The sequence below is a fragment of the Manis pentadactyla genome, chromosome 2 (genome assembly GCF_030020395.1).
Source record: "Manis pentadactyla isolate mManPen7 chromosome 2, mManPen7.hap1, whole genome shotgun sequence".
Classification (NCBI taxonomy): domain Eukaryota; kingdom Metazoa; phylum Chordata; class Mammalia; order Pholidota; family Manidae; genus Manis; species Manis pentadactyla.
The window spans coordinates 205,597,154-205,619,335 of NC_080020.1; the positions used below are offsets into that span (position 1 = coordinate 205,597,154).

At 43.9% G+C, this 22,182-nt stretch overlaps 2 protein-coding genes and 1 long non-coding RNA gene across 3 annotated transcripts in view; 2 read left to right on the forward strand and 1 right to left on the reverse strand.

The window, feature by feature from the left end:
* LOC118935387 (uncharacterized) overlaps nt 1-8,868 on the forward strand; it is a 153,021-nt gene extending 144,153 nt beyond the window's left edge. Inside the window, exons 8-9 of the long non-coding RNA XR_008995876.1 lie at nt 4,179-5,038; nt 8,751-8,868. This is a non-coding gene — a long non-coding RNA (uncharacterized LOC118935387). The remainder of the gene's footprint in view (nt 1-4,178; nt 5,039-8,750) is intronic.
* Nucleotides 8,869-8,893: 25 nt separating this feature from the next.
* LOC118935386 (cytochrome P450 1B1) lies at nt 8,894-17,506 on the forward strand. The gene is made up of 3 exons (XM_036931610.2): nt 8,894-9,536; nt 9,938-10,978; nt 13,711-17,506. The coding sequence occupies exons 2-3, from the start codon at nt 9,939-9,941 to the stop codon at nt 14,297-14,299; spliced, it is 1,629 nt and encodes a 542-aa protein (XP_036787505.1). The 5' UTR covers nt 8,894-9,536; nt 9,938; the 3' UTR covers nt 14,300-17,506.
* A 138-nt stretch (nt 17,507-17,644) lies between these two features.
* Nucleotides 17,645-22,182, reverse strand: part of LOC118935398 (regulator of microtubule dynamics protein 2) — a 122,055-nt gene continuing 117,517 nt past the window's right edge. Inside the window, exons 11-12 of the mRNA XM_057497280.1 lie at nt 18,585-19,337; nt 17,645-18,223 (exon numbers count right to left, since the gene is read on the reverse strand). Of these exons, the coding sequence (XP_057353263.1) occupies nt 19,089-19,337 (249 nt within the window). The 3' untranslated portion in view covers nt 17,645-18,223; nt 18,585-19,088. The remainder of the gene's footprint in view (nt 18,224-18,584; nt 19,338-22,182) is intronic.

Sequence of the window (22,182 nt, forward strand, 5' to 3'; positions counted from 1 at the left end):
AGAGTCTAGACATTAGGCCACAGGCTCTGGTCTTAGGACTCTAACATCAGAGAGGAGGGTTGTCCACCCATTAAGCTGGACACAGTGCTCTGCACATGGCACTCAAAACTGTTGGTGTGTTTATTCCTTGTAAATTAAATGGTATGTATAATTTGATTTTCATCTCTCTGGTCTGCTTTAGGGGTCTCAACTACTGTGCACAGAGCCCAGCAGAAAAAGGGAACAGAGATGAGGGCTCCTGCTAGCCCAGAGTCCCTCATGTGTCCTTGCTGGGGAAGGACATTTCCATTTTACCACTAGCCCAGGTATTCCATTGGGGTTTGGTGCTGGTCACCTGGGAGCTCAGAGCTCTGTGACATCTTTATTGCAACCGGAAGTCCCTGAAATAGTGGATGGAGAGCAGGTGCCTAAGGGCTCAGCGGTGGTAAGAGGGTGCAACCATACCTGAACAGGCCAGGTGCCATGCTGTCAGGGCTCAGAAACTGACAAGCCCCTCCTTCTTTCTGCATTCTAACACTTAGAGTGAATAAGCCCCCAGGGACTGACTCAGCACACTAGCAAAGCAGACACTGAGCTTAGTTGCAACCAAAGTTAGGGCTATTGAATTTAACTTCTCATTTTGGATGGGGGAGCATTCTGGACAATTTCCTCCCTGGCACTTAAGAAGGGAGAGCTGAGAGCTTCCCTGTCCTGCTTTCAGGGACAGGCTCCCGGGATGGCCTCAGCTTCTTCAGTGTAGTTCCTAGATGTGCTGTATGCCCCAGGTCTGAGGCCATAGTGCACTGCCACCCAGGCCTGTAATGTAAAGAAAAGAAGGTGGTATCTTCTGGGAAGCTGGAGAGCACTGTTTCATTCATATAAATCACTGGGTGGCTCCACAGCAGAATACCTTTGAGCTCTTTCCCATTTGCACTGTGTAGAGTGTTGTTTTCTCTACTCTCCTTGGCAGCAATTGCATGAGTGTTCTTCTGGAGCCTCCTACCACAGGGCTGCAAAGCATGAAAGCCACAGAGGGACTGGCAATACTTTTAGGATGGAACCCAGCAGATCTTTTGCCCAGGGTCTCCTGGGAACACGGCATCCTCTAACCTAGAGGACTGCCTCAAGATCCTGAATGGAGGACATCTGGGTGAGGTGAACTGAGGTGAGGAAGTACTGGACAGCTGCCATCTGGGAGTTGGAGGACAGTGCAAATTGGCTCTTGGTGCTGAGCCCTTCTGCCAAGAGCAGACGGCTCTGAGGTCAGCCTTTTAGAGGCGGCAACAAATGATAATAGCTGATGCTGTCTGAGTCCCTGCCAGGTGCCAGGCACTGCTTTAAAAGCTTCACATGCATTGCTCATTTAGCCTCTCCACAACCCTGTGCAATAGGTCCTCGTGTCACTTCCATGTTGCCCAAGGGCAAACTGTACCCGGAAAAGGGACTTGGAGCAGTACAGTCACTCAGCTACGAGAGGCAAAGCCAGATGCAGACACAGGCTGGCTTGGAGTGGTGCTATTAACCACTCCAGGTGCAGCCTCAGGAAGCCAGGTGGCTGATGTCCCCTTAGGCTTTCAGGAGCTTGTGGGTGGGTAAGGGTGTTTCGTCCTGAGAGACGTCACACTGAACCAAGCAGACCATGTATTTATTCTTGTGAGATCCAAGCCCTTGCTTGACTCTGATTTTACTGGACAGGAATAAGGGCTCTGCAGCAGTTGCAGTAATGATAAGAATGGCTAACTTCAGTGAGAACTCACTCTGCCGTTATCTAAACAGGTTAGTTCCCTCACAGCATCTCCTTTAATCTTCATGACTACCCTCTGGGATTGGGATATTATTATCCCTCCTGTACAAAAGACTCAGAAGAGTTAAAAGGTATGGCCAGTGTTCCTGCTTATAAATAAGAGAGCTGGGCCTCACACGGAGGAGTACCTGGGCCCAGAAGCCAAACTCTTGATGATCGTGGCATGCTGCTTTTAATCTCCTCTGGAGGATTAGACAAGCCCAGCAGGTATTTGGGTCTGTGCCCAGGGGCCTGTAAAGAATTGTCATCATCTCAGAGAGGATATCATGGCACACCAAGGCCACTCTCCCACCTTGGCTTCTGTGCTATCTTACACATGGATGTGGAAGGTTGGAATGTTACCCCTATAACGTCTTATAGGTTTTAATCTGGGGATTTCCCTGGTCTGTCAGGAAGAGGAGCCGATCCACACTCAAGTAAGGAGTAGGTGTGAAAGACAAGTAACATTTTTGTTTTGTTTGTTTTTGTTCTACATTTGCAAAGCTAAATCAAGGCTACAGTTCTTTATAGATGGAAAAGTATTTTAGCACACTACTTGACAGAAAATTCCAGGTTCCTGAGGATGCAAACTGACAGGGCTTTTTGAAAGACAAGGAGGGTGTATCAAGACCTTTTAAAAAATGCATAAGAAACACATGCAAATGTATATGTGATAGCACAGAAAAGTGGAGTCTCTGCTGTGGAGACTATTGTTAAGTTGGAAACAACACAAATGACTAAGAGAATTGTTTCAATAAATTATGTTACAGTCATACCATATAATAGTTTAAAAGCACGACGTAGATATATACCTTCTGTTGTGGTCACCAAGACAATTGTTAAGTGGGGAAAAAAGTCACAGAGAAGTAATTCTAGTATGATCTCACTTGTATGAAAAATACACACATTTGCATAAACATACGCACATACACAGACAGAAGGCACATGGTTCCCACGGCGATATCTGAGGAGGAGGAAGAATATGGGCTTTCTGATTTTTCTGCATATTCTTATGTACTGATGGAATCATTTGCAGCAAGTGTCTATTTATGTACTATGTGTGTGTGTTTTAAGAATATATATCTGGCAAAACAGATCTTTTTTATACACACACACACAAACACACACATACATGTAACATTGTGGATGTATAATAATGTGGATATATAATACAAACCACAGTCCCAAGTTTTTTGACCTAGAGGTAGTCCAGAGTGGGCTAGTGGTCACCTGGCCATTGGACATGCTTACCTCATATTGTTTCCCTGCTCCTGTTCTGGTCTCTGGCCCTCAGGGCCAGCAACAGTATCAATATAGACTCCATGAGCTGGAAAACTGCCTTAAAGCCTCAAAATGCATTTAAGAGAAATCAATATAAAATCTCATATTTCTTTTTTTTTTTAATCAGTTGCACAAGTGCCATTAAAGACTCATAGTGGTATCGAGTCTTATAATAAAAGTTGAAGACTTTAGTTTGATCAAAAGCTTAGTATGGGCACAACAGTGGGATGCAGATATTTTTTAATAGTCCAAAAACTGCATCAGAAGAAAGGCTACCTGGCTGGGGGGAAGTAACTAATGTCCCTCTGGGCTGGACAGAATGTCACCTTTGGGGGTATTGTGTTCAGTTTTAGGTATATACTTAGGCATATTGGAAACTTATTGTCTAGAAGGCATAGATAATCTGGATAAGGTTCTAGAAAGCCCAGTTATTTAAAGAGTGATGGAGGAAATTGGGGTGTTTCTTATTTGGTGAGAGGATGGCTCCAGGGCAGCACAAGAGCCACCTTCAAACATGTGATGTGCTGGTGTGTGAAAGGGGAATTAGTCTTGGTTTATTTTTCTCCTAAGGGTAGCCCTGAGTTCAGCAGAAGACAAGAACATTTACTCTAGATTCCTTCCTTATGCTGGGGAGAACCTCCTAACATTTAGAGCTTTCTAACCCTAGTTGTCCAGCCGCGTGACCCATCATGGATGGAAAAACCCTGCTTGGGGTTGACAGTCAAAAGTCAATATGTAATTATCCAGCCCTTGTGTTCCGTTTTGGGAAATTATTGTTGGGGAGTAACCACCTAAGTTATTTAACTACCAGTTATTTTCTCAAGCCTGGATGTGACTGTCGTTTTTGACCTGAGTTTTTGTCCCTTTGTGGAAACAGAAGAAAACATCTATGAAATACAGATATAATCCTAAAAACTAAGAAGTTAATGAAGAAAAAAAGGACTGGAATCTTATCAACCAAGAGAGATCCTCAACCAAGAATCTATCCCAGATCTGGAACCTGGACCAGTCAACATGCCTTTGGCTAATGTTGAAATTTAGCTGACCTCAAATGTACATTTTCCATATGCGTGTGTGCTTTACTTGTTGTTAATTTATGCATTTTCTCAGTGACTTGGTAAATGTTTATTTTTAGGGAAAAGAAAAAAGACACTTCACCTAAAGACTCTCTGTGCATTCAAACCATTCGAAGAGCAAGGACAGCAAAGAAGGTAAATGTTTGTATCACATTATGCTGAGGAAAACTACTGCAATTAAGCACCAACTTTTTCTTAGTCCTTAATCCTACGAACAACATATCAGACAGAGATGATTGAATGACATTTCAATCCCAGGTTCCTCTCATGGTCTTTTTTATAAGAGATTCCCAATAAAAGCTGAGAAGACAATGTAAGATCGTGATGTTAGGAAGATATTTTTTCTTATTTTTTATTTTTAGTAACTTTTAATATTAATATATTATTTCAAATTTACAGACATATTCCAAGAACATTACAAAGAACTCTGATTTACCCAAGTTCTCCAATTATGAACACTTTACCACATTTGCTTTATCATCATCTTCTCTCTTCCCTTCTCTTTCTCTTTTTCCTTGACCATTTGAGAGTAAATTGCAGACACTGATGCCCCTTTACTTCTAAATACCTATGAAAGTATTTTTGTGTGAAACTAGAATAATACAGCACAGCTGTGTGGCTTTCCCAAATACCAGATTATATGAAAAGAGGTTAGTGGGGCAAACAGGTTGGAAGGGGAGGAGGGCTGAGAAACCTTGTGTTAAGATTCACTGATTTAGCAAGTGACTGTCTTCTTATTAGATTTATTTAGGTCGATAAAATTAGCAAAATCTCCAAAGCAGCTTCTATCCACACTTTACATAGGATGGAGAAAACATCAATGTCCACATCAAATTATACAAATGGAAGGGGAGGCTCCTAGCCCCAACTGTCCCATCCCAAGAGACCCCAGGATCACCACCGCTTCATCTCTACAAAGGTAGAGAGTCCAGGGGTCGTTGCAGGCATGCAGAGTGTTTTGTCAACTCTCAAATGCACTTAGAAAGAAAACAATTTTAACATCTCTGAAATCAGAATATGTTTTACAGTCAATGGCATAATTACTATCAATAGCTCCCCTGCCTTTATGTTGGTACATAAATAATGGCACATCCTACAAATGATCACTTCTCAGATTAATGAAATAAGGTATATATTTTAGCTGTGCTATTCTCAGCCTGTGTATTACCAGGAGGAAAGAAGCAAAAGCTGGTCAGGTGGGGCAAAGGGTGTTGGTATTAACTCCTAAGGATCCTCTCGGTCCTCAGCCCATGTGTCCTACTGCTCCCCCCTCTGCCATACTCTCAGCCGCCTGGGACACTTGGTGTGTCTCCTTTTTCATTTCTCTGCCTATAGAGTGTGTGTCTGGTTACTGATTCTTGCCCACCCTTCACGTCAAAGACTTGTCAGAGATTGCTGCTTCTACTCCACTCTCAGTGCATGTGTATGTGTGCGTTTGGAGGGGGTGGGAGGAGCACAGCATCTACTTATAAAATCCAGACAGGGATTAGGCTAGAGAGCAAGCCCATGAAGAAAACCAGCTTCTAGCGTGATGACATCAGGGATGGGCTTTCCTGGATACTGGCTCCAGGTGTAGTGCAACTATCTCATTCGCTGATTTAAAATAATAATAAAAAAGTTGGGGTCATCCTTCAACTCAAAGGGGATGCATGAGAACTGTGGAGGCTCTAATCTTTGGTTTCCTGGCATGTCCCTTCCCTGCCATCCCTCTTTTTTCTCAGAACAGACCTAACCCCTTGGCTACAGAGATGGCCTGATACTGGCCTGGCATGTAGGCATCCTTCCAGGGGCCTGCAAAATGACCTTGGCAGAGATATTCTCTTTTTCTTGGGATGGTTAATCTGAGGCTGCCCACAGCCAGCCTTCCCACATGAAGGGAGTGTGCAGAACAAACCCCAAGCAGAGACCAGCATGACAGGGATAGGAGAGAGCAGCCCCAGGTTCTCCGTTATGTGAAGTACCACAGTCATCCTTCCCTGCCCATGAGCCAGTGTGGGCATTCCTGTCCTGCTTAAACAAGCTTAAGCTGGGTTTCTGTTCTTTGGAATCAGTACAATACAAGGTATTTTAAACCTCTACTTTAAACTTTTTCTCTAGCTTAACTGTTCTTTTGAAAGTTATCTGCAGCAAACAATTGCAGTTTGAGATGGGGAGGTGGGTTGAAAACCCCATATTCTGTGTTGTTGACTCCCAGGGCCTTGGAGGCTGGCTTTGGTGGAGAAGTTGTGTTGACAATTCAACAGCCTGGTGTGGCTTCTCACTAGAGGGAGGCCTTACTTTAAGCTGTGTCAGGGAGACCCAAAGGCCACTTTGGATTCACCTAAAGTCTTCATCAGGTACCAGATGGACCTTCCAACAGAGGTCTACCCCACAAAGCCTAGGAGAACCTGAGGCCTGCAAATTCTGAAGAAGGTGTTCCCATAGCCTGTCATTTGGTTTGTCGTAACTGATAAGGGCCTATCTTTCTGAAAGCATTTGCCCGACTGGTTCTGCTTTTTAAAGGTATGTCCTAGAACAAGAGCTGAGGCCCAAGGCACCATAGCTTGGAGGATATGCTTGAACTATTTGCTGTGGTAGGAAGGTGGGCATCTAGTTTATCTAAAAACTTCATGGCATTATTCAGGAATTAAACAGGAGGTCTTAGAACAGCCTCATTTTATACTTTTTAAGATAAGAATTTACTTGAGTTAAAGACAGTCTCCATTCACTATGATGCTGGTAGAGATACTGTGATTAAAGGCTTTCAGGAACGTTGGTAGCTCAGAATTGGCATTAGCTCCTAGACAATTTCTATCTACTGAATTAAAGTCTAGTGACTGATGCATGCAGCAGTCTTGAATTATTAGACAAGGGTCTTGCTAAAGCTGGACATTGTAAGGTTGTTATGAAACGCATTTCAGAGGATAGGTAGGCCAATACACTCTGGGAAACCAGTGCTGATCTACCCAGTTGCTCAAAAACTAACTTCATTATGGATCTGAGTACTCCGTTATGGTGTGTGACATCATTTCCAGAGAACCTCTCAAAAACTACCTAATGGAGATTTTAAAAAAACATGTTTTTTTCCTTATCAGGTCAGATTTTTTATTTGTTGGTTTCAGTTGCTCAAGAAGTCAGACTCTTTTCAGATGCTCCTTTATTTTTCTTTCAAATTTAACCAGTTATTCCAATGTCAGGTATGAGGCACAGTCCACAGCCTCCCTCATATAAAACCAATTTCCAATTCTTTGTCATCTCAGAATTCTCAGTTCTGTAAACAAAAATAACTATTAAAATTATTCTTCCAGCCTATATTTTTTTAAGCAGGCAGGAAAGAAGGCATTTATGCATATATTCTATCCCAATATCCTTTTATCTAAGGATTTCTTTCCTTATAAACCTGTATAACGGGTACAGAGTGGAACTTCATGAGTTCAAACCCTGGCTCATCTCTTGATTGCTGGTGAGAGAGAAGGTAGGGAGGTAGAAAAACACCCCACTTTGACCATTTAATCATTTCAATCATTTCCTTGGAAAGAGGAATCATTTGAGAACATATGAGTGTAACTGTATTATTATAGTGTGTGTGATCTTGAGTAAGTCACGTAACCTCTCTGAACCCCCGTTTCCGCATCTATAAACGGTAAACAACAGAGATTCCAAACTCCGGGAAAGCTCAAAGCTCAGGGTTGTCACGTGGTAAACGCACAAAACTTATATTTACTTTTGAGGACACCAGAGGTCCGGAGGTACAATTGCTACCTAGTTAACTACCACACAACCCACCTTTCCCAAGCTTCTGGAGAAGGCTTTTTCTCTTCAGGGATTTGAAAATACTTTGTACCAGCCGGTAGGAAGGGCGCAGCCGGCCGGTAGGCTACCGCCGCCCCGGCACCTGCGGCTTCCTCTTTGAAGGAAGCGTCCCCACCTCCCGCGCGCGCGCCCAGATCCGGCCTTCGGGTGGTGGCCCGGGAGGCCGCCTCGCTGACCCGGCAGGCGCGGCTGTGCGTGCGCCGCGGAGGGTGGTGGCGGCGCGCACCCCGCCCTCGGCCCCCGCCCCCGCCGCCGCCTCGGCGTGTCAGGTGCCGTGAGAAGCGCCCAGGGATATGACTGGTGCCGACTTTCCAGAAGCAGAAGCACGCAAGCCCGAGCTCCGCACGCAAGGGGGAGGCGACAGCAGAGAAACTTTTCAACCCGATGGAGTTCTCAGGGGCACGATTTGTCTCCTCCTCCTTCCAGAGAATTTCAGAGCGCTCTCCCTCCCCTCCTTGCCCCGGTGTTCGCCCCACCTTGGCTCCCGGCCCTGCGGCCAGGGCCTGGGACGCGGCCAGCGCGGCCCCGCGTCCTCCAGTGGGCGGCGCCACCTGGAGGTGTTTCTACGCGCGAACCTCAGGGCCAGTGCTGGCCTTTGTGCGCCAAGCACCGTCGGGGCCCTGGGGCGGGAGACAGGCGATCTTTAGGGATTCTTGATCTCGCCGCACGAGATGGAAGAACTTTGGCGCCAAAGAGCCTTATCTGAGAAACCGATTTGTTTGCGAGAACGTTAAGAAAAAAAAGAAAAAAACTAGGGATGCTGTAAGGCGAGCCTTTCCAAACTCACAGGTTTCCTTTCTTGGCTCGGGCGCCTAAAGATTCCGCGCTGTTTTCTCTAGGGGAACGAAGTTCAAGTCACTGCGCGAGAAGAGGTCGTGCGCTCTGGACACGGCGCGCTCCCACGGACAGCGCAGCGGGATGGTCAGGTTCTGTCCCTAGTGCACTTCCAAGGAAACAGTGCGGCCTCGATTGGGGGTGACTATAATTAAGAGTGGTTTTCGGACAAACTGCCACAGCTAGCAAAGCTGCCAGCTACTGCGCCAAGGCCGTCGGGGAGCGCGGCGGCCGCCTCGCGCGACCGTCAGCGCGCGGGAACCCCAGTCGGTGTCCGTGCAGCGGGAATGGTCCCGCAAGACCCGCCCCCGCAAGCCCCGCCCCATCAGGTCGTGCTGCCTCCTCCCCCTACACAGACCTTAAAAACCAGAGAAGTGGGATGGCGCATTCTGACTCTCTGGGGTGACTGTGTGCAAACGGAATACACCTCTGCAACTCAAGCTGTCCGAGCCGCGCGGGGGGCGTGAGGGCTGGGTATTTATTCCACTCGACCCCCAGTCTTAATCCCCACGCTGTGAGAAAACCCCGACTTTGCCAAGGCCCCAAGGTGCAGCGCCGCTGGACAAAGGAGGCACTGTCCTCCGTTCCCATCCCAATCCAAGCACCCCTGCCTCTGACGACGCCTAGAGACTCCAGAGTGGGCGCTAAAGCTCCCAAAGCTGGTAGCAGGTGTCCAGGGCGGGCTCCGACTTCCTCGGGACACCGTGGTTGACGTTTTGCCCTGCACAAAGGCCCCAGCCGGCTTTCGGAGCCCGCAGTCCCGTGCCGCTGGAAACTGCGTCTCCTCGCAGGTCAGTGCATCCGCCGAGCGGCCTTCCCCGCGGCCTTGGGTGATGTGTTCTCGCAGACCAGGGTACGGGTGGCGCAGAAGCCGGGGTGGTGGGCACTTAGCGCTACTGCCTTGATGCCCTGAATTGCAGGAACCGTTAAGCGGCTGGGGTGGGGCGGGGAGTCTGGGTCGCCGAGAGGCGGAAACAAGCCCCTTCCCTTCTCCTTTGGGGAATGGGTTTGGGGTGGGAAGTGGCATTTTCGGCGGCCTCTCCAGTGAGCCAGTCCTGACCTGACCTACGTACGACCTCCTCCCTACCCAACAGCGCACGGTGGCCCGAGGCTGGGTGCACGGTAGGGGCGTGGGGCGCCCGCTCCTTTCTCCGCACACCTGAGTGTCACGCTTTCGTCCTTCTCTCTCCAGCATGGCCACCAACTTCAGCCCGGACGATCCTCTGCCGCCGGGCCCGCTGTCGGCCCAGCAGACCACGCTCCTGCTGTTCCTCTCAGTGCTGGCCGCGGTGCATGTGGGCCAGTGGTTGAGGCTGCGGCGGCGGCAGCCGGGGTCCGCGCCCCCCGGCCCCTTTGCGTGGCCGCTGATCGGAAACGCCGCAGCTCTGGGCCCGGCGCCGCACCTCGCTTTCGCGCGTCTGGCGCGGCGCTACGGCGACGTCTTCCAGATCCGCCTGGGCAGCTGCCGGGTGGTGGTGCTGAACGGCGAGCGCGCCATCCGCCAGGCCCTGGTGCAGCAGAGCGCCGCCTTCGCGGACCGGCCTCCCTTCGCCTCTTTCCGCGTGGTGTCGGGCGGCCGCAGCCTGGCTTTCGGCCAGTATTCCCAGCTCTGGAAGGTGCAGCGGCGCGCGGCGCACAGCACCATGCGAGCCTTCTCCGCTCGCCAGCCGCACAGCCGCCGCGTCCTCGAGGGCCATGTGCTGGGCGAGGCGCGCGAGTTGGTGGAGCTGCTGGTGCGCGGCAGCGCGGGGGGCGCCTTCCTGGACCCGCGGCCACTGACCGTGGTGGCCGTGGCCAACGTCATGAGCGCCGTGTGCTTCGGCTGCCGTTTCAGCCACGACGACGCCGAGTTCCGCGAGCTGCTCAGCCACAACGAGGAGTTTGGGCGCACCGTGGGCGCGGGCAGCCTGGTGGACGTGCTGCCCTGGCTGCAGCGCTTCCCCAACCCTGTGCGCACGGCGTTCCGCGAATTCGAGCAGCTCAACCGCAACTTCAGCAACTTTGTCCTGGACAAGTTCCTGAGGCACCGCGAAAGCCTACGGCCCGAGGCCGACCCCCGCGACCTGATGGACGCCTTCATCCTCTCGGCGGGAAAAATGGTGGCAGACGGCTCGGGCGACGGCGGCGCGCGGCTGGACGTGGAGTACGTGCCGGCCACTGTCACTGACATCTTTGGCGCCAGCCAGGATACTCTCTCCACCGCGCTGCAGTGGCTGCTCATCTTGTTCACCAGGTAAAGCCTCCAGGAGGCGTGGACCGGACCTTTCCTTCCTCTTCTGTAAAAGGCGGAGTAGGACAAGAATATGCTGAGGTCGTGACCAGCGCCCAGGGTTGGGGTTTCGCTTCAGGTCCCCACTTCTCATGTGCCAGATCATGTTCGGGAAGCGCAGCTCAGGAAAAGCACAACGCGGGCGGAGAGGGGTGCGCACACATCCCACCGAGGGGACTCCGGCCGCACAGCATTTCTGACCCGTCAGCTACCATTCCGAGTGGGAACAATTTGTGAGAAACCCCCCGGAAAAATAAAATTTTTAAAGTGCTCGCATATCAGCCCTGCTCTCTTCCTCCTTACCAAAGGAGAATCAAAATTGGAACTATTCCGAAAGAACGGGTAACGCAGTAAATATGTTAAGTAAACACAGCAGCCCAATCGGCTCCGCCAGTAGTCAGCGCGGATCCGAGACCTCCCAGCCCTGGTGCTAAAAGCCAGCCGTGCGTCCGGGCTTTGCTCCCAAGCAAAGGAAGCGCTGGGAGGTCAACCCTGAGGCCCGCGGACTTGGCCCCGCAGACAGTTAACCCGAACTGAAGTTTAGGAAGGCGGCCAGAAACCAGCGGGCTGTGTTGTGTTTATAAAACCGCAGCGCTAGTTGTAGCAGTAGTGTCGGGGTAAAGAAACGGCAGCATCTAGAAAGGCAAAAAGGGAAGCCACGAGGCGCCTGCAGACCTTTCTGGCCCCCTGGTCCTGACTCAGTTGGTTAGCCGGTCCCCAGTACCCACCTTATTAAGGTCTCAGACTTCTGTGAGGCTCAGTGCACGCACAAATCGAACAGGTTTCAGGTATCGGAATTTGCTAGCAAATTAATACATTTTACATAAGACGTACTTATGCTAGAAGATTAGCCATTGTTTATCTGAGCTTCAGATTTAGCTGGGTGGCCTGTATTTTTTCTGGCTAACCCTACCCTTGGGGCCAGAAATCCTTGAGAGACCAGAAATCCTGGTTGTGCCATTCCTTGGCACATAAGCGATGAGAGATGCCAAATTTGCTGGCGCTCAAGAAACTGGAAGGCAAAGACAGCTTCTTTTCATATTAGAATTCACTGCAACCTATATTTCCGAGGCTACTGTACAGCTACTCTTACAAACTGAATTTTTCTGTATATTTAAAATCGATTTTCAATATTAAGATCCTGTATAAAGTCAATAATAGGTCAGGAAAAAGACATCCCTATCTAGGATCAATAGGTCTTTTGCATCTCCCTTAAGTATATTATCTTTAGAAACATCCTTTCTGTTTCATTAGAAACTGAATTGGGCAGCAAAAGAAAATAAAATTTGGGTCACTTTAGATTCAATATAGCTGATATGTTTTTCTTCTTTTTAGTGAAAAGACAATATGATAGGTGTTGGCAAATCACACTACCTATTTTTGTATATAAGATTTATCATAGTATGGCCATGCTCACTCATTTACGTATTGTCTATGGCTGTTTTCACATTATGGCACAAGGCAGGGTTAAATAGCTGCAACATAGAAGGTTTGGTTAGCAAAGCCTAAAATATTTACTGTCTCGCTCCTTATGAAAAAGTTTGCAAACGTCTGAAGTATGATGCCAATGAAGCAATTTTTAAAATCACCCATAATTTCTGCACATACATTGCTTTAATTTTTTTTAGTTGTAGTATTCACATTTTTTTGACTTTTGATGTTTCCCCATCTTTTAAACTTTATTTTAGTAATTTTTGATGGCTACATAATATTTTGCCATAACATATCATCATGTTAACGATTTCTTGAGCTTTTATGTTGTTGATTGCCTTTTTAAAAATTTCAGCTATTGTTGTGATTATATATTTTAGTACCTGTTATTTCCTAAAAATACATTTCTAGGCATGAATTACTGGGCTAAAAAAGGGAAGAGGGGTCATCTTCATGGACCTTGCTTTGTACTAAGCTTTTGTTTTCTAAAAGCATTGTACTAGTTTGTATCACCAGCAGTGAATAAGTATTGTAGTTTGTACCATAATATCATGAACAGTAAAAGTTCGCCTTTAAATATTTAGGAGATATGTAGCTTTTTTATTATGAGAGCAATTATCTTTGAATAAAATGAGAACAGTGTATCTGTTAGAATTGTCTAGGGAGATGAGGGGATAAAAAGGGTCTGCTTTAAGCACTGCATTTAGACTTTCATGGGTTCTAGGCTCTTCTTTTGCCTTTGTAGATGCCTTCCTCCATAAAAAAATTTTTAAATTATGTGTTATGACTACATTGCTATAAACATACTAAAATTATATACTAAGATATTTTCTTTGACCTAAAAGTTCATGGTTTTCTTTTGATTTTTAAAGAAATGAAAAGACTTCCATGGACCCCTGAAAAGTATTGTGGGTCCTGGGCCCTGGGCCTCCTCTGCCAAATGGCGAAGCCAGCCTTGGCCTAAAATTATCATGCTTTTTCAGGCTGAGAAAACTTAGACATTTTGTGACTTACGATAGGAAGGAGAACATTAGCCGTGTGAGGTTTATTACTAGAAATACAATGATCAATTTGTCCATCTTATAATTTAGTGAGAAATTAGGAAACTGTCTTAACATTCTTGGGGGGAGGGGCAGAAATGTTAATTTAGTCACCGATTTAGATAAAGAAAAGTGGAATTAAAATAAACTGTAATGTGCTTTCTAGATGAAAGAAGAATTCATTTTCCTCACCTTTTTTCTCCCTCTGCCTTGAAATCCAAACAGATACCCTGCAGTGCAGGCTCAGGTACAGGCAGAAGTGGATCAGGTCGTGGGGAGAGAGCGTCTACCCTGCTTGGACGACCAGCCCAAGCTGCCCTACGTCATGGCCTTTTTTTATGAAGCCATGCGCTTCTCCAGCTTTGTGCCCGTTACCATTCCTCATTCCACTACTGCCAGTGCCTCTGTCTTGGGCTACCACATTCCCAAGGACACAGTGGTTTTCGTTAACCAGTGGTCCGTGAACCATGACCCAGTGAAGTGGCCTAACCCAGATGACTTTGATCCAGCCCGGTTCCTGGACAACAATGGCCTCATCAACAAGGACCTGGCCAGCAGCGTCATGATTTTTTCAGTGGGCAAACGGCGGTGCATCGGGGAAGAGCTTTCCAAGGTGCAGCTGTTTCTCTTCATCTCCATCCTGGCCCATCAGTGCAATTTCAAGGCCAATCCAGACGAGCCCTCGAAAATGGATTTTAATTATGGCCTGAGCATTAAACCCAAGCCATTTAAAGTCAACGTGACCCTCAGAGAGTCCATGGAGCTCCTTGATAGTGCTGTCCAAAAGTTCCAAGCTGGGGAAGACTGCCAGTAGGAAACTAGAAGCGAGCTGACATGGTAGAAATGGAGTAAAATTTGGGGGATGGGGAGTAACATTTTCTAGCCCCTCTGTGCCACTTTCTCAATTTGCCTTAGAGGTGAGCATAAACCAACTGACCCACAGATGATGTGTTTCACACACATGTGCTCAGATGAGCACTGGGCTAGGCAGGAGCTCCAGGAAGATTTTTTGAGGCAGCATTAAAGGGCCCAAAGAATTTTTATATATATCTCAAATGTTGGTAATAATAATTTCTCAAGGGAGCATTCTTTGGAGTTAAAACACACATGCATGCACACACAAAACTATCCAATGAGGAAATACTTCAGTAACCATGCATTCATGGGTGGGATCCAAGATTGATGTTCCTTGTACAGAAATCTGTTCCATGGAAAACTATATTAAGCAAAGTTTCAGAATATATTGTCAAACATGCAAAGGCAAATAATTTCAGTGTAAGACATATGATTGAGGGTGATAAGGAAAAAGGTAAGGACCAGACATTCCCTTCTTACCTTTTCAATAAAATAGGCTCTAGTATCTATGGAGGGACTTATCTTTTTGCCAATTGGTATGCTTTCTCTTACTTTTTTGCATGAGTCAAATGGTCATTTTGCTCAAAAAGAAATTAATAGTAGAAGATTTAGTGATTATAGTGGGTTTCAGTGATTTACCATGAATTTTAAAGTGTAAGTTGCTAAACTGTAAAAATTCCAAACTGAAGTCATATCTGTCTTTGTTGCCAAAGTACAGAATTTCAATTATGAGCAAAAGAAGAAGAAAAAAAGATTTAACAGCCCAGCTAAGCTTTAAATTATGTGACTGTAGTGCACTGATTTCATTAAGTCTTGTAGGTTAAAAATAAAGTCACTAAATAATAATCAATATGTATACATATATAATTATTCATAAGCAGTATGTATTAGGTATTGCATTAAATAGTATTAATTATTTTAGTCAAGCAAAGTTTGGAAAAGTGTATGCCTTTTATAATGTCATAGCAAATCATATAGTACAACCAATTCAACTAATTTTGGGCTCAAATACATGAAATGAGCTTGATTAAATCAATTATATACATACATATTTTTGACATGGAAACTAAGTAGAAGCATACTGCTATCATCCAAAACAAACGAAAACTGAAAAATCTCAAAATTGGATCTGTAAGATGTGTTCCTTATTACTTTGCAACACATTTATTAAAATTATATTCATAATACAGAATCTCCTTTTGAAATTGATCTGGTTAGTATGTTATGATTTCAAGCTTTTGGCATGCTTAAATTTTAATTGTAAATTCTGATAATCGACTTCTAGTTGAAGTTACTGGGAATCTGACCGTTAGCCTGTGGAAGGCAGGGAAATTTAACCTGTGTCTGCCTGATGAAAAACGAAAAATTCAGTGACTTATCTGGATGTTCTCTTTATTAGGTATCAAGGGGGGAAATTTCCTTTACAGGAGGCCTAGTTTCTCTTTCAAATGGTTTTTAAAAAGTAACGTTGTGTTTTGGAAAGTCAGAATCAGACGGTAGTCTTAGGAGTGTTTTGAGGATTGCACTGTGTTCCTGTGGAGCTGATCAGATGGGTTGTGCCGTTTAGGATGGTCAAGCCAGCGAGCAGTCACTTTGCTAACTGTGAAATCGTAAAGCTCAAACAAAATATACATTCAGTTTATCTAAATAATCTGAAAACCTTACAAAAATGCGATGAAAGATTGCAGAGGTACAAAGTGAAGTTGGAAGTTTTAACTTTCACAGCACATAAACCTCCAAAGGAAGTGAGCTTACTGCTTGTTACATTTTATTAAAATGATTTTGGGAATCTTTTCGTCAAAATTATAAAGGAAAGTACATGATGGTTGCATCGGGGGGTGGTAGGAGAAAAGAGGGAAAAATTAAAAGGAAGAAACATGATTAAGCATTTCCCCCATCAATTACAAATTCATTAGTTTGAAGCAGGGACATTTAGAAAAAAGATGTTTCATGTGCTAATGTTAAATCCCAAGTGGCCTTTCTTTTTGAAGATCAGCAACACAGAAGATCTATTTTGTAATCTGGGATTTTTACATTAAACATTTCATATAATTTTAATTATAAAGTCTCATAGCTGCACCTCTCGAATGTGGAAAACTGTTTGTACCAGTATTTTTAAAGGCACTAAAGTCAACTATAGAAAGCAGGCTTACCCAATGCATTTAAACTTTTTGGCACTGGCTATTCCAAAACATTACCTCCCTGTCCCCCAGTTGTGCTGAGACAGTGATTTGGGGCTGCCCTAGCATATTTGCTTTGAGAGATGTGTGGCAGCAAAAGTAATCATGTACCAATCAGGACGCCTCATTAAGTGAACCAGGTCCAGATGTGCTAAAATCTGTTTTTATGCACATAGGCTCAGTTCCTCTGGTGTTTTTGGCAATTGGAAAGCTGTGCTTATATAGAGGAAAGTAAAGTGGGCACTTGGCAGTTACCTGGTTTATTTAATATATTTATAATCTATTAAAGGAAAGAAAGCAAAAGCAAAACCAAACAAAAATAACCAAATTTGAGGGCTCCAGTAACTGGATTACTGGCTTAATCAGAAAACCTCATTTTATTTGTGTCAGAGAAAGACTGTATTCGCTGGTCACCATTAGAGTCAGAACATCTACTCTAGGTTATTGTAATAAAGTATATTGTTTATTAAATACTTCTTTATATATTAAACCTTTGACTTTGTAAGAAAATTGCTTTTGCCCAAAACAAAAGATGTCTCAGGTTTGTTTCATGGATTATCTGAAAGCTTTTATGTCTCAGAACTTAGCCTTTACCTGTGAAATATTATTAATTGCCTTAATATTTCATATTAGATCTATATTAGATCAAATAGTTACATAGCATTATATATTAATTTGTATGCTTTTAGCTATAATACAGCTGTGATGGAAAGGTATTCTTTAGATTTGTTTAACTCATTTATCAAGATGAACTCTCTAACTTTTTCTTGCATTTTATCATATATTCTTTTAACATGTATATAGCAACTATAATACATAGTTGCAACTGAAACAGATTTGGGGACACAGCATTAATATGTAACTTTTGTTCTTTAATATGCCAAATTAAAAAAATTCTGTATCTATAGTTACCTATACACAATTACCAAAACTGTATCTGTATTTACAGGACACCATTACCAAAATAATAAAAGTCACTTTCATAATCTTGTTATGAAGTTTTACTTTATGTTTTAGCAAATATAGTCTAATGCATTTCTTTATTTCAACTACTATTTGTAAGTACCTGAATTAGAATGTTGCACTGTAAACATTTTATTTGGCCATTCTACATTTTAGGCTGCTTGCTTTTTTAAAAAATAGGGATTTGGCATTTAGTTTCCTACCAAATTCCTGATCTCTTTATTTTTGAATTGTAAGAAACAATGTGAAGTTAATTTGCAATGGGAAACACCTAGCAAAGTGGAAATTAAAATTTTTAATTTGAAAGATGGGATAGATTGAGACTTTAACATTTGGACCTTATATTTCTGCTTCATCTAAAAAATGGAGGACACATTTTTTTTCCCCCTCACAGCACACCAGTCCTTTCCTTGAGAATGTCATACATTCATTTTTTTTCCTTTTGACATGAAAGCTTTTGTTTTTAATTTGTTTGATGCATATTCATTCATTCATCTTTTAAGGTACATGTGCTTTAATTAATAAGTGCAATTAATGTCCAACAAAACAGAATGGATGAGAGTATTCTGTAATATATTATGCAGATATATTTTTCTGCTGACCTTTTTACCTGGTAAAAGATTTGACTCACAGGGGCCTTGCTAGGACTCTCCAGGCTTCCACTGCCCCACCCACACAGATGGCAGGGCTATGCACAGCCAAGGAAGGGCTCTTATTTTTCCAGGCTTCAGCTCCTATTACTTTGAAAACAGAAAAAGAAGCCATGATGTAAAATTGCACACAATGTCACTGATACCTTGGCTATAGAACATCATTTTAACAGCTAAAAGATAAGGTGATAAATTTTGAAGAGAATACTCACTTGTTTTCTAGATGTACTAACACAGGATCTTGGAAAGGGTCATAAAGGTTCAGGACAAGTGAAATATTTTCTGAGAAAAAAGTTTCTTTAACAAAATTGTTAATTCAGGTCAGGTGTTCGCAAAAATGTCAAGCTGAGTTGGATTCTATCCAACCAATCCACGAGAATATAACACAAGCACAGGTGGGAAGTGAATGCAGCTTTGGGCATAAGATGGGTGGTGGTTGTTGTGAACTCACAGAGATTGTTTCTAGAAGCTTGAAATCAGTCATTTTTCTGCATAAGTGCCACAGAAGCTTTGGCTGTTAACTCTCCCTTCTTTTTTGCAGAGTGACTCACATACTCTCTGCTCTTCAGTTTTGACCCATTAGTTACAATTCTCAGAGAAGGGAAGAGAAAGAAAAAAAATTAATACATTCAAATACACCCAGAGGCAATTATTTTTAATGGGAAGGACTGGAGGAAAATAATCTAGTTTAAGTGGGTATGGGCAAGCTATAGGCAGGTAACAGTTTACTGCTTGTAGCCTTTCAGTCACTTAAACACAACACAGGCCATGTGGTCTTCATTACCACTTTTCAACAGGTATCAGGTAGGAAGGGGAGAAATGGAACAAAAATATATTGAACGTGAATCACCACACTAAGTGCTTGAATGCATTATCACATGACAATCCTGTGAGGGAAGCAGCAATGTAACATGCCAAGACTGTACATTTAGAAGTGGCACTGTCTGGATGTTTTCTAGTGGTGAGCTGACTCCAAAGGGTGTTGTCTGCGTTCTATAGCTTCCCGACCTGCCCATGTTTGGGTATACATACCGTCTAGTTCGTTTATTTTTTCAGTCTCTGTGATCCTTGGAGTTTCACAAGCAATGTGCCTCCTTTGTCTAGGGTGCATTCCATGCGACAGTTGAGGAGTAACTGACATTGTGAAGTGCCAGGAAGACTGACAACCCTCCTCTCTTCTGAGAAAAGCATATTGAAGCTGTTCCTTATAAGGAAAAAGAAAAAGAAAAAAAAAGTCATGCTTTGTCTTAAAATCCTAAACCTTTGTCCTATAATCGGTTTGGGCCAGGGATCCTTGCCTGAGCCAAAGGTCACCCACAGGCTGGGTCAGTTTCCTTGAAGCGGCCTGACAACCCCTTTCTCCGGTAGGGGTGCACCACACTGAATGTTGCTCACTGACTCCCCAGAACTTTTGCTGCTCTCAGACTGGGTAGAACAAACAGGGGGAGCACTAGCCAGAGTGAGCACGCAGCCAAGGCAGGAACGAGACAAGCTTGCTGACCGGAAGACTGCCTTTGAAAGGGGGAGCTGCTAGAACTGGTTTTGGACCAATTGAGATCCCTCTCTAGGTGGTAGAGAGGCTAAAGGAACTAAATAAATGTTATATTGAACAAAAAACACAATATTATACAAATTATACAACATTACAGCACAAACCTAATGGCCACTGAGATCTCTTCCTATCAGAGTTAAGAGTCACTCCACAAGCCTTGAAAAATCTCCCGGCCTCTTTTTAAAAATTTTAACTGTGATTTATTCCTATTCACTGACCTGTTTCTCTCCTTCTCTCTCTCAATTTTCTCTCCCTCTCAATAGTGCTTAATATGTACTCTTTATATGTGTTCCAGCAAAACTAGTAGTATTGTTTTGTATACATGTGTTTTTAATTTGTGTAAATGCTCTACATAACTCATCCTGTTGCTTCATCTCTTAGCACAGCATTTTAAAGTCCCATTCCTGTCTCACCCTACAGTTTCTAACTGCTGCCTACTACTCCATGGCATTCATTCTCCACATTTTCTCTGTCCATTCCCTTAGGAATGGGCACCCAGATGGCCTCCAATTCAAGTGTCCCCAAATAATGCTACAGGGAATATCCTTGTACGCGCTCCCTATGGACCCGTGAACAGTTTTTAATACACACCACACCCATGACTAGAATTGCTAGGTCAGAAAGTCTCTACCCATGTAACCAAAGCACGATCTCCAGGATGCTGAACCAGCCCATATCCCCATCGCTGCCCGTGAGGTTTCCCCTGTACCCGTATCTCCACCGACACATGGCACAACCTCATTTTTCAGTGAAATATACTCTCTAGGGAAGGATAATGCATTAAATAGATTTTTTTTAACCAGAAAAAAGGACATTTACACTCATTTTTCAATACTTCCTGTAGATATATTTGTGTTGATATGACATCTCCTCTCATAGATGGTACATTCATTGAAAGCAGGGAGTGGGCCTGATAATTTGTTACTGACTAGTATTTTGCATATAGAAGTATGAATGAACACAGAAGGAGTTCTGGGAAACCTGCTTCTTAGCACTGATTATGTCGTTACTTTTCCCCTGTTTGCAGTTGGTACCCTTGAAGTCTGATTTTGGTTTCTGCTCCCTGTAATGTTGAGTTTATTTAAAGTTTCCAGGTTTCCTCTAACTCCCTCTGAAGCAAGCAGAAATGCCAACCCTAGGAATCCATTCCTTGGTATGAACAGTAGCTTTCAAACATTTTTTAACATAACCCACAGTATGGAAATGTATTTTGCATTAGGACATAGTAACACATCCATGTATGTGATTGTGCATACTTATGTACATTTATACTTGCATAAAACAGTGTTTACCATTGTTATTGTGATGCACTCTTTTCCAGTCTTTTTATTAGTTTCCATTAAAAAATGCACCCAAATGAGATACCACTACAAACCTATTATAGGGGCTAAACTTAAAAAAAACAACAAACATCTGCTGTAATAACAAGTGCCAGATAAAATGTGAAGCTACTAGAACTCCCAAACATTGCTGGGTGGGGAGTACAAAATGGTACAGTATGACCCAGAAATCCCACTCCTAGATATTTATCCTAGAGAAGTGAAAATTAATTCACATAACAGTTTTATATGAATATTTATTGTAGCTCTATTCATAATCACCCAAAACTGGAAACTACCTATGTGTCCTTCAACAGGTGATTGGCTAAACAAACTGTGGTACATCCATAAAATGGAATGACACTCAGAAATAATAAGGAAGAATTATTGATCCATGCAACAACCTGGATTAGTCACAAGGAATAATGTTGAGGAAAAGAAGCCAGTCTCAAAAGGCTGTATGAATCCAGTTGTATGATGGTCTCAAAAAGACAAAATTAAAATGTTGGAGAGCAAATCACTGGTTGCCAAGGGCTAGGGATGGAGGGAGGGTGTGACTGCAAAGCATGATGTGTTTTTTGGATTTTCTGATTGTGGCATGTGTGTGTTTAAATTCATAAAACTGTGTATTAAAATAGATTGAAAAATATTCTTAAAGGAGAGTTGGTGCAAATGAGTTTAAATGAAGCTGCTGGCAGATAGAGAAACACTGAACAAAGAAGGTAAAGCTTAGATGTGTGAACCAGGTTCATGGCCTGTGTTAAGTCCTTGCAGGCTGAGGGAAAAGCGTGGCACCAGGTTCTAGCAGAACAGGAAGGCAGAACATCAGCCCTTGGGATGAACAACAGCAGTTACAGCTGTGGGCTGGAACCTGCCAATCAGGCCAATTGTAACTCAATGGTCTTTGTGTTAACTGAGCAACTACAAGGTGGCCCAGGGAACATTAACAATGAACAAAATACCCAAGCCCTGAGCTACTAGAGCTGATCTTCAAGTAGGATGGGTATGGGGACAGAAAATAAAGCAGTAACATCTCAGTTAATTTTAAGTGCTATGGTGTGTAAAGACAATAAAACAGAGTTGGGGTATTTGTGCGTGTGTTGGGGACTCTTTCTGAAGGAGGTGACACAAAGGGGTAGATTAAGGACAGGCATCCTCTTCCTCTTTTCCATGTCAAC